The sequence below is a fragment of the Gadus chalcogrammus genome, chromosome 14 (genome assembly GCF_026213295.1).
Source record: "Gadus chalcogrammus isolate NIFS_2021 chromosome 14, NIFS_Gcha_1.0, whole genome shotgun sequence".
NCBI lineage: Eukaryota > Metazoa > Chordata > Actinopteri > Gadiformes > Gadidae > Gadus > Gadus chalcogrammus.
The window spans coordinates 2,904,253-2,916,548 of NC_079425.1; the positions used below are offsets into that span (position 1 = coordinate 2,904,253).

Consider the following 12,296-nt stretch of genomic DNA (forward strand, 5'->3'; position numbering starts at 1 on the left):
GGCCATGAATGTAATAAAGGTCTGCTGTCATTCACACAGATGTAGCTACAGCTATAGTTCTGTGAATTACCCAAGCGAGCCAACACGGCCGCAGACACGGACTGCACTGAGCATTAGTGAAACGAGGCTCATGGGGGTACATCCTGGCAGATGCACCAACTCTCTAGCTCTAGTTGTCATAATTTTCGCTCTCCCCTTAACTAGATGGTTACCCCAAGAACGTTCCCCAACGTGGCTCCCTGCCACATCTTGATTTCAGAATTTCTGCGAGTGTTTTTGGCTAGCAGCGGCCGCTCGCTAGGCAACGCTTGTTCCTGTCTTCACAGGATGTTGCGGAGGAGAGAGACAGTCTAACGAAAGGGGGAGAAATCCTGTTAAATTGCCATTTGTGCTTATTTCCCCTGTTGCTGTAAAGCCTAAAGCCTCACTGTTCAGGGAGTGAGACAGAGGAAATGGAGTTAGCGCCACGTATGCTAGTACATGGAGAGACAGGAATGCTGTACACACATTCTCCAACCAAACTAAGCGGCCGTACTACAAACACAATGTAAAAGAAAATTGCTTAGGCATTGATATTTGAAGCACACTTTACTGCAATGCAATCCCGTCCTGTCCCCCCCCCCCGATTATTCACACACACACACACACACACACACACACACACACACACACACACACACACACACACACACACACACACACACACACACACACACACACACAAACGTGCTCGCACACACACACACACATGCACACACAAACATGCACACAAACACACGCACGCACAAACACGCACGCGTGCACGGACACACACACAAAATTTCATAAATAAGCCGTATTGGCATCATGTCTTTACTAGATTCATCCAGAATCTTCTAGAATTTGTTGACGTTGATATTGTTTACACATGAATCCTCCATCAGAATCATGATTCCACTGAACTCTGTTGAAGGCCAAAACGACAGCACCTAGTTCCCCGCTTACCTCCTGGACAGTGTGTGTAGAAACATAAGTAGAGAATGGTCCACGTCCCGATGTGATTAAAGGGGTTGAGTTGAACGAACCTGTGGTATGGCACATTAACTGAGAGGTGGTCGATTGCAGCTCTAAAGCATCCAAGCACCACTTAGGCCTGCTTGAAGCGACTACGTGGGCAAAGGTGCACACTGAGTGGGGGTGCAGACGAGGCATCACGGCCTCACCAGAGGTTTTATTTATAGAGAGGCAGGCCGGGAGGGGGGGGGCACTTCTGTGCGCTACCAGTGAGAGGCAACCAGGAGTGTGAATCACGTCTTCATAATGATCGTAACGGGCGCCAAGTGATTCATAATGCATATGGCAATTAGGTCTCTGACTATGCTTTTCCCGCCGCTTGCATAACGGAGTCGCAGGAGAGTTTCAGTCTCAGCGCAGGAAATGCAAAGTGCCACGCAGGAGTCTGATCCCGTTCGACCTCAGCGTCCCGATCTCTCTCTCTCTCCCCCTCTCCCCCTCTCCCTCTCTCTCTCTCTCTCTCTCTCTCTCGCTCTCTCTCTCGCTCTGTTGCTCTGTGGGCTAACAGATGGAGACATGACACGGCGACATCTGACTGCAGCTGCGAGCTTCACGTATGTTTCTCATTAATACTTTATTATAGCGTGTGTGTGTGTGTGTGTGTTTGAGTGTGTGTGTGTCTGTGTGTGTGTGTGTGTGTGTGCGTGTGTGTGTGTCCCCATGCCCCCAGACTTTGAGAAAGACACGAGGTAAATAGGCTGCTAATGAAGATTCTCAGTGCTTCATAGTGAGTGGGTTGTCAGTTTGAATCCCGTCATGGAAAACACGCACACACACACACACACACACACACACACAAACATCTTTCCTTTCTTTCCCATGGCTACAAACGCACGGTAGGACGGGAACATGGAGCATCGAGGCTCCTGAGAGAACAAGCGACAGTGACTCCAACAGGATGCGGCAGTGGGACGGTCTTCGCTCTGTGGAGAGTCCACGTGCGGCGCGTGTGTCTTTGTGTGCATGTTTATTGAAAACGAAATGCTCACCGGCACAGGAGCCGCCGTCGAGCAGGTAGGAGCCGTTGTCATGGTAACCGTCTCTGCACTCACAGTGGTACCAGCCCGGGAGGTTGACACAGTGGGAATGGTTGTGGCACTCGATCAGGCCCTCCGCACACTCGTCAATATCTGGGGACAGAAACACACACGCTTTATAAATAACTCACTCTCACCGCCGCATAGAGTGTAGAGTATAGGGCCAATCGGGCAGGACAGACGGGGCAGAAACGGAATATACTATTCATGAGACGGTTTTAATTATACTTGGGATAATGCTGCTAAAGTATAGTCACATTAAAACAAGAATTGTCACACACCGCCATGTTTCGACGGTAGCCCAGGACGGACAAACAGCACAAGGGAAGATGCATTAGCATAATCGCTAGCTCATAAGCCATTACCTATAGTTGTGAGCGTCTCGCATTAGACACTGAAACCTACACACTGCTCCTTCACAAGCCGGCGATTTAAATGGCCCTGCCGTTTTCATTTAATCTAGAAGACGGTAGACATCAGTGCCGCGGAGGCTAAACCAATCAGCCACCAAGAGGTGAAGGAACGGCAGAGAGAGGGCTGGTGGCCCCCTGGCAGGGCGCAGACAAAGGGAATCCTTCCTCGTAGGATAGAAGGAGAGCCATCCAGAACCAATACCTGTCCCTCAGCCGAACCAGGGCTGCTCCTCCTGCTCAATGCTAAATGGACTGCATTTATCCAGCGCTGTTCTAACCAGTGTCCACTCAAAGCGCTTTACAATACTGCCTCACAATCACCCATTCACGCACACATTCACAGTCCGACGGCGTCGTCAGCCTTGAAAGGCGACAGCCGGCTCGTCAAGAGCAGTCAGGGAGAGGCGCCTTGCTCAGGGACACCTCGGGAATCGATCCAGCAACCTTCGGGTGACCAGCCAACCTGCTCTGCCTCTTGAGTCACAGGCCGCCCAGGAAGGGTGGCAGGGCGCTGTTGTTGTGCCGAAGCGTGGGGTGTGTGTGAAGGACACACGTACACGGAGACGGGCTGAGGCCTGGGCCTCACAGTGACTGCGCTATGGGAAATGCATTATGGATGCTGTGAGCTCTGCTCCTCTTAGCCTGCACTCCTCTTCACTCCCACAATAGCCGGCAAGACAATGGGCAGCTCTCGAGGACCGCTGTTGGCCGCGTGCCCGCCGACGTTATATATTTATTATTTCAGAGAGGAACGGGGGTCTGAAGCTCTGAAGCGCTGGCTCCCGTCCTTTAATTAAGATAATGCTAATGGCCATTCTTCAGTCCAACACATCCCCGCCGTTGAACTGTGAGGAGTAACGTCAGGGCGTGCTGCACTGGGATACGCCGGTGGGACGCCGTTTAACGGGAGGGGAGCACCAGGTAGGTTTAAGCAGCGTCCCTTAAACCTAGTGTCCATAATGTCTGCACCCCCTGTGATTAACAGGAGCACCGGCGCCCACGGATGGGAGGCTATCGTCAGGGTCGTTCCCCTCCTCGCGAAGGGGTGCTAGGGGAGAATGTTAATTGGCCGGAAATGTATGCTATTTCGGGTTCCACGCTGGAGCCAGTTCGGATTTTAGGGCTTCTTCACTCTTCGAGAAATAAGGATGTTTAGCTGCAATGTAAGAAAAAAATGTAAAGTAAAGGAGAGGAAATAAATCGCATCGAGGCAGGAATTTGCTTGGTAACCGTTCAACCGGTGAAGATGTTGGGGCCGGCCCGGGGAGGCCCTGGGGTGGCGCCCCTCCCCGTCTGAAGCGTGGTAGCAGTGTGTGCTAGCAGCTCTGATATGCTACGCTCACATCAGCCACCTGGGCTGGAGAGACGAGGCTAACCATCATCACTGAAACGTTCAATATTACAACAGGCAGTCTCGCTATGCTCAACCCAGACCGGCTAATGAAGCGGGTTGTACCGAGACTGTAGGTGTAATAATGTGATGGATGATGCTAAATAAATGTGATTTCTGCAATGTGCAACAGAAAACAAATCACTTCTGTGAATGTCTGAAACTGACCATCTGCCTTTCTGTTTCTGGTGGATCGACTAAACGTACACGGTAAAAATGATTTTTCTGACATTATAATCCTTTCCATATTGGAAATATGGAAAGATATTAGTATCTTATTACTTTTCAACCTCATATTGGTAAGTATATTACTTTCTGTATAACTGTATACACATGTATTCAGGATATTACTTTCCAACTGTATACACATATATATATTTATATATATATTAGTGCCGTCAGTTAAACGCGTTATTAACGGCGTTAACGCAAACCAATTTTAACAGCGTTAATTTTTTTGTTCATCAATGTTCATCGTTTTATTGCACTACAGGCTTTTTTTTTGTATCGTCCTGTTTTGATCAGTATATGCCATAAATGTTGTTATCAATAAAAAAACATTTGCACAAGGCAAGCCGATACACTTCTCCATGTTGATAAGAGCATTAAAATGAGAAAAAATTAATGGGACAAAGAAATGAAGGGATATTTAGCATAGAAAAAAGATTAGAATCGCGATTAATCGTGAGTTAGCTATGACATTAATGCGATTAAATATTGTAATCGCTTGACAGCACTAATATATATATATATATATATATACATACAGTATATATATATGCACAAATGGTCATTGTTTTGCCGCTTCTCAGAATGCTTGCATCAGAAGTGTTTCACTCTCCACCCCGACATCCCTGATGCCGTGATGACTGACTGGGAGCCAATCAATTCCTGGGCTGATTGGTGTCATCGGGAATCATTATGACACAAGGACTCGTCTGCCTTTCTACCTCAACGGCAATCAAACTCCTGGCCTATATTCTCCGGCCTCCCCCTCCTCGTCGGCTTGACTCGCTCAGATAAATCAAAACCTGTACTGTCATGCACGCAAACACACAGATGACGGATTCAGAGCAGACACTTATCCGTTCCCAGTCTCGAGGATATGTCCATTCCGGCCGCACATAGGCGTTTAATTGAGTGAAGGAAACAGTGACGGCTATCCCAACTCATTTTCTTTCCGCTCTCCATCCATTTCCCGTGATCAGGTTTGCTTTGCTCGCTGGTAAACCCCACAGGCATTTAAGCTATTAGCTCGCAGTCCGGGCCCGCGCCTACGCCTTCACGCCGATATGCACATGTCCGCGCCATTCACCAGCTCCAATCATATTCTCCCGTTTTGTGCAGACGACCTTACGACAAGCTGATTATATCTTCATCAACTTGTTGAGATGAGGGGGGGGGGGGGGTGAAGAGTGGAGTACAATGAGTCCGGTGGGGGGGGGGAGAGAAACAACATAATAGATTCAAACGTTCAACAATATTGACCAGGCTTTGCATCCGCATTCACAAACAAATCGAGCGTACGCTGTACATTTTGTGTTTTATGTAAACCCTTCCATAATCAAACTCTTTCTTTCAGCTCAGAGGTGAAACGCTGCTGTGAGAGTGCTGTGCATAGGGAGAGCTCCAGGGTAGATAACCACGTCGCTTTATGCAGCGCCTCGAGTGGAATGCTTTCATGACTCACTCGGGTTGGTTTTCTGTCATTTAACTATCGTAACTCTGAAGGCTACTCCGGCAAATGGACTATTACTTGCGTGTGTCAGGTGTCATATATTCTACCAACATAATGGGGCGAATATGATCACCCATTAGTTATTAATCACGAGTTACTTAGAAGGCCTGAATATGTTACTTTGTAGATCTCTGTGGATGAATGCATAAGCCTGCACAAGAGAAACACTGTGCAAACTGAAGTTTAAAGGGCCCGCCAAAATACACATTGACACGGGTTCCCTGATGTTCGGTACACACTGAGGGGCACTACCATCAGAAAACATTAAACAACTATTGTGTCTTCAGCTTTTTACCCCAACACCTAAAACACAAGGTTTGATTTTTGGACCGTCCATGTCTACTTCACGACAGCAAAATCTGTATCATCCAGTGTTAGCGATTAGCTCTAGCATCTACATTTAGCCAAACTATCACTCCCAACCTGCATTTCATTCGCTTTACTAACATTTTGTGAAGAGAGAAAAATAACAATTAGGAAGATGCCTTGAATAGTATTTATGTGAATTAAGTATGAAACCAAACCAATGGCAAGGACCTTTAAACTACTGTTTACCTTGTTTTTGAAGTGTTGAGGCACATTAAAAACACTAAAACATCATGATTTAATAATAAATGCATGTGTCTTGACGGTTGAATACCACTTAGCCTACTGCAGGGGAGGCTCACGCTACTCGGACTGAAATAAATAGTGTTCAATACTAATTCACGAACTTAAAGTGGCAATCTCGAAGAACTCCAAAGGTTCGAATAGAAACAAATGTCAGTTAAGTCCCAACCTATAAGCGAATGAGGGAGCACAATTGTGGTTGAGCCTATCTAGCTGATGAAAGCCTGTACATTCCCAGTATCATGTTAGGGCCGTGTTTTCCATCACCCAGCAGTGTTTGTCTGCTAGAGAGGGTATGATGATTCTATAACAACCGTTCTTCAACCTGTGGGTGTAGTGGAGTACTGTGTTTCTTTTGCCAGCGATGCCGCAGAAGAGAACTAAATGATGACAGAAGAAAAAGATTGCAACAAAATCTATGAAGTGATAAAACGTTAAAATAATTATAAAGATCATTAGCAGCATTAAACAGTGAGAGTCTGAACTTCAAATTATAACCTAAATAATTTCCTTTACATTAATTGCATTGGGTGTTGCAGTGAGCATTGGATAAAACAGCTACAGCAAGCATCACACATGCATTCCTACTCATTTGTCACATTACCTAATTGAATATTTAGCAAAGCAAACTACAGTACAACCAGCCACTGGTGTAATAATTCCATGATTGAATCCCATTATCACTACGCTGTTTTTTTGATTAATGAGAGACGGTTTAACAACTGATGCACCCGGTATTACCGGGTGAAGAAATGGCAGTCACACCATTACATAAAACATACTGCGTGTCAGAATCAACAAAATCTTCAATCCTTATTCCTTAGTCCTTCCAAATATAATTACTTCCATTGAGATGTTGCCATCGCCCGGACACAAGGCCACAGGTCCAGGGTTGCTGTACAGTACTCAGAAACACTGAAGCGCTTACTCCAAGAACCAGGGAGAGTACTAACTCGATTGCCCAGAAGCTAAGGACAGAATTGTGATATGCATATGCAGCTGACCAAAGATCAACACATTCGGGACTGGACGGCCAGCAGAAACCCCCAGGACGCTGCGATGGGAACAGCCAATCAGGAAACACACCAGCACTCATACGAAAGGCAAACTATGGTCACAAAATACATTAATAGCTCAACAGAGGGCTAATCATGGCATCATAACGACAGCTAATTTAACACATAGTAAATTACTATTGCAGGACAATAGCCGCTTCAGAATGCATTCGTCGTTTGTCTTTTCCCTGTGATGAGGGGTTGTCTGTGGATCTTATCTCTTTCTCACCGATACAGAGTCGCACATGCACACACACACACACACACACACACACACACACACACACACACACACACACACACACACACACACACACACACACACACACACACACACACACACACACACACACTCTGCAGGTGCTACTTAATTGCGCATTGTTAGAAGCTATAATGGGAGAGCAGATGGTCGGGATAATTGTTTATGCAAATGTATAGATGTAGATTCCCAACGTTGGGACCGTAGGTAGCCCAGCTCAGCTTTTTACAGCCCAGGTTTAGCTCAGCGACAAACAGTTTCTCCCCCCTCCACCGCAGCCCCGCTAGGAAGGTGGGGCTCTTACGGCCTGGAACCGGCAGACTCCAGTGATAAGCTCGGGAATAACCAGCAGAGAACTACCGCAGCATGTAACTCTGCATGCAAATCCACCCCCCCCCCCTCCCCCCCCCAACCAGCTGATGGCGGTGGTACAACCCACCGCGAGCCCTCGGTAATCGGCTGTACTCCGGGCCACCCGTGTCGCTGTAATCCACGGAGGTGGAGCCCACGACAGCAGCAGCAGCAAGCAGCCATCGGAGAGGCTGTGTGCCTGCTAGGACCTGTTCGTCTTGCAGCAGAGCTCTGTAAATAAAATCAGGAGGCTGGAAGACACGCGGTCCAGCTGTCAGAGAGCCAGGAGGCAGGTAATAATGAAGCGGTGAACAGATGTGCTGTCGCACAGCGTGGTGCCATTGTCTTGCGTCAGGAGAGAAGGACGTTGCCGGTCACTTGTGCTTTGCTGTCTGGAATCCCGCTTGACGCCACGTTGACTCGCAGGAGCCGCTTCAATTTTTGTTTATCTGACTTGATGCCTTAAAGCAGGATTGAGGGCTAGACGCTGAGGAGACAGGAGGTCTTATTTTGGAAAGGTGTGCCTGTTTTGTGCTTATGAAATAGTGCTAGTGTGTGCGTATGTTTGAATGTGCGTGTGTGTGTGTGTGTGTGTGTGTTGGAGGGGTTATGTGTGTGTTTGTGGAGGTATGTGTGTGTGTGTGTGTGTGTTGGGGTATGTGTGTGGGGATATGTATAGCGAATGTGTGTGTGTGTGTGCATATGCATGTGTGTGTGTGGCATTACTAACTTCCCTCCTGCAGTCACTGGACTTATTTCATGTGTAACCAAAGCTTTCAACTGAACTTAAAATTCATAGACTGCAGTCTCCATCGTCGGGTGCCTACAAAGGCTCCTCTTGACCAATGGGGGATAATCCCTAATTGACAGGGAGGCACTAAAGCAGTGCTGCCTCCATCTAGACTTCTGGTTGTCTAGACTGATATCTGATAAACAGACACTGAGAGCGGGGAGAGAGTGAGAACTTGGCAGCGATTGACACACCTACTTGCCTGAAGCGCCAACAAAAAGACGCACACGCAGAGTGAAAAAAGTGCCACACGAGAAGGAAAAACACTGCTCCATCAAATTGCTTCTTATTTTTGTATTCCAAATCCTACCCCCGCCCCCCTCTCACTATTTCCAAAGTGGTTCAAAGGGAAGCAACATCATTTTTTATTCGTCCAAACAAAACCGTTGTTGTGCTGCCAGAGACCCGAATAGCAAAGGTTTCCTCTGCAGTGCCTCGGCGAGGTGCACCGTTTGTGCGCAGTTGATACACATTGCACATGAAAGCATTCGTTTCATTCCGAACTCCGTCCCAATAGAAGTCAGCGTTTGATTAACATTTCCAGCTCCGAAACGCCTTATCCGCTGACTAATGATGGAGGTGGTTACCATGGGAACCACGCTGAACATGAAAAAGGGGCCTTTCAATGAAGATCTCATTCCCCAGGGAATACCACGCAAAGAGACAATCTACTGAGATAACATGCTTTGGGGAAAAAAAGAGTAATAGAACATATTACAACACTGAGGAGGAATGACTGCAGCACACAGTGGTAATGGTTACATGGGCTTGGGCAATAACGTATTGAACCTGCGGGAGGTATGCGTGTGTGTATGTGTGTGTGTGTATGTGCATGTGTGGGTCTGTGTGTGAGTGTGTGTGTGTGCATGCGTGCATGTGTGGGTCTGTGTGCGAGTTTGTGTGCGAGTGTGTGTGAGAGTGTGTGCATGTCTGTGTGCGTGTGTAGATGTGTGCGTGCGTGCATGCGTGTGTCTGTGTGCATGTGTGGGTCTGGGTGAGAGAGTTTGTCTGTGGTTGTGTGTGGTTGTGTCAGTCGATAACACCATTCCACCCAGTGTGTGCACTCTCATGTTGGAGTGATGAGGGCGCGCCGGCCACATCGTTCCGGCACCTCTTGTGAAACCATGGCAACGTGCGGTGAACACCTGGGCACGAGTCGGACCAGGCAGACTCTCTCTCTCCATCTCCCCATCTCCCCCTCTCCCTCTCTCCCTCTTACCCTCCCTCTCTCTCCCTCGCCAGCCCACAGAACACAAACCACACAGGAAGACAACCCACCCACCCACCAATAAATAAAGCAGCATTACGACTCCACCACAACACACAGCGCTGAAGAACACAGCGGCGGAGGAGTGAGGAGGACAGGACAACCACAGCAGCACATGGGCCTGACACAGATGGAGTTGGAGTGTGTGAGAGTGTGTGAGAGAGGAGGCCGGTCTGTGGGGAGGCATGGGAGTGAGTGAGTGAGGTCGGTGTTTGTGGGGGGGGGAGAAGGGTTTTTTCTTCCTCTTCTAAGGCCACGGCTCTGTCTCTGTGGAGCCCAAATTAAACACAGAGGGAGCTTGAGAGGGAGGGAGAGAGAAAGAGCGAGCGAGGGCGAGTCAGAGTGCGAGAGTGCGAGAGAGAGAGAGTGCGAGAGAGAGAGTGCGAGAGAGAGTGCGAGAGAGAGAGAGTGCGAGAGAGAGAGTGCGAGAGAGAGAGAGCGAGAGCGAGAGAGCTTCATACCGGAATGATTACCTGCTCTTTTTCTTGTGTCACTTTGACACTCAATAAAACATAAGGGGCTAAGGCTTGGGGGTTTAACTGGTTGGGGTGTTTGTGCGTGTATGTGTGCGTGTGTGTGCGTGTACCTGTCTCGCAGTGGCGTCCTGTGAACCCTGAGGGACACACACAGCTGTTTGGAGACACACAGGTCCCTCCGTTACGGCATCCGTCCTCACAGAAGGCTAGAGAGACAGAGAGAGACAGACAGACAGACAGAGAGAGAGAGAGAGAGAGAGAGAGAGAGACAGAGAGAGAGGGGCAGAGAGAGAGAGACAGAGGCAGAGACAAAGCAAGAAAGGGAAAGAGAAAGAGAAAGAGAGCGAGAGCGAGAGAGAGAGACAGAGAAAAACAGACATTTAGTTTTATTGATTAAGCCCGTCAAAAGAAAAGCTTGTTTCATTCACATCCAAACAGCCTGGGATTTATTCTGCCAAAGAGGATCTGTTTTAACATTTCAAATTAATGATCACAAGTGGTATCTCGGCAATCTTTTATGAATGTGTGTTCTTTGGTCTCAATGGGGACTGGGCCCCTGATGCAATGGGATTCAAAAGGTGTGCAGAATAACAGAATAACAGCACAATTACCCCAGTGGCACCTCATTGGAGCAGGGAAGCAAAACAATCATAAACACTTCTCATCCAATTGATGTCTGGGAACTGTTTGCCATTTTCTTCTGGAAATCCATCCGGCTCGAAAGTCCTTGAATGCTAATTCTTCTTCGACACAAACCCGCTCACATCTAATGGGCAATATCTCCCTCTCCATAGTGAGTTTCACCTCAGTCGAGTGGAGTGAAAAACACAGCTCACAACGACCCCCCCACCCCAACCCAACCGCTGTCGGGCGGCATGTGGCTCAGGAGGTGGAGCGGGTTGGCTGGTAACCGGAAGGTTGCTGGTTCGTTCCCCGGCTCCTCCTAGCTGAGTGTTGAGTTGTCCCTGAGCAAGACCCCAGACTGCTCCTGACGAGCTGGCTGTCACTCTGCAAGATTGACACCGCCGTCGGTGTGTGAATGAACGGTTGAACGTAAGGTAATGTAGGGCTATTGTAAGGCTCTTTGAGTGGCCACTGGTTAGAAAAGAGTGCCATAAGCGCAGCCAAGGATTTTATCTGGACTTAATAGCGGTTTCGAATAAAAACATTGGAATAAGCCCAGCAAGGCCAGTGGCCGGTGTGTCAACCAATGAGAAGACAGGCGTTGTAAAACCTCTGTTCTTAATGAACAGAGATTGAGCGAGAGACGGTGAAAATGAGTTCACACGGTGACCGGGGCGTGGGAGACGGATGGTCATGGATAAAGAGGAACAAATGAGAGATAGAGAGAGAGAGAGAGATTCACACCGGAATGATTACCTGCTCTTTTTCTTGTATCACTATGACACTCAATAAAACATATATATGAGAGAGAGAGAGAGAGAGAGAGAGAGAGAGAGAGAGAGAGAGAGAAGATTAAATGGGAGTTGGGTCTGAAAGCGAGGAGGATAAAAAAAAAAGCGGGAGGCTTAATTGAGCAAGTTCATTAAAGAGAAATTACTTTCCGCATTCCTCTGCTTAATTAATGACACCATTTGAACGATGAGTCCTAATAGGTAGAGGAATCTAATTGTAGTGCCATACATATCTCGCTCTGTGTACGCATGCACATGTGTGTGTGGGGGGGATTTAAATGAGTGTAAGCTACTTAATGTACAAACAGATACATGGCCCTAATTAATAACATCAGAATAGAGCTGGCAAAAACCATGAGAGCAATTAATTAGGGGCCTCACTTTGCAAACTAATGAAACATTTCTTTGTCTGAATAGTCATTTTCTGTGTGCGTATATATGCG

At 47.7% G+C, this 12,296-nt stretch overlaps 1 protein-coding gene across 1 annotated transcript in view; it reads right to left on the reverse strand.

The window, feature by feature from the left end:
* LOC130403591 (protein kinase C-binding protein NELL1-like) overlaps positions 1–12,296 on the reverse strand; it is a 151,447-nt gene that overhangs the window by 11,947 nt on the left and 127,204 nt on the right. Inside the window, exons 15-16 of the mRNA XM_056608008.1 lie at positions 10,549–10,644; positions 2,043–2,183 (exon numbers count right to left, since the gene is read on the reverse strand). Coding sequence (XP_056463983.1) covers positions 2,043–2,183; positions 10,549–10,644 — 237 coding nt within the window. The remainder of the gene's footprint in view (positions 1–2,042; positions 2,184–10,548; positions 10,645–12,296) is intronic.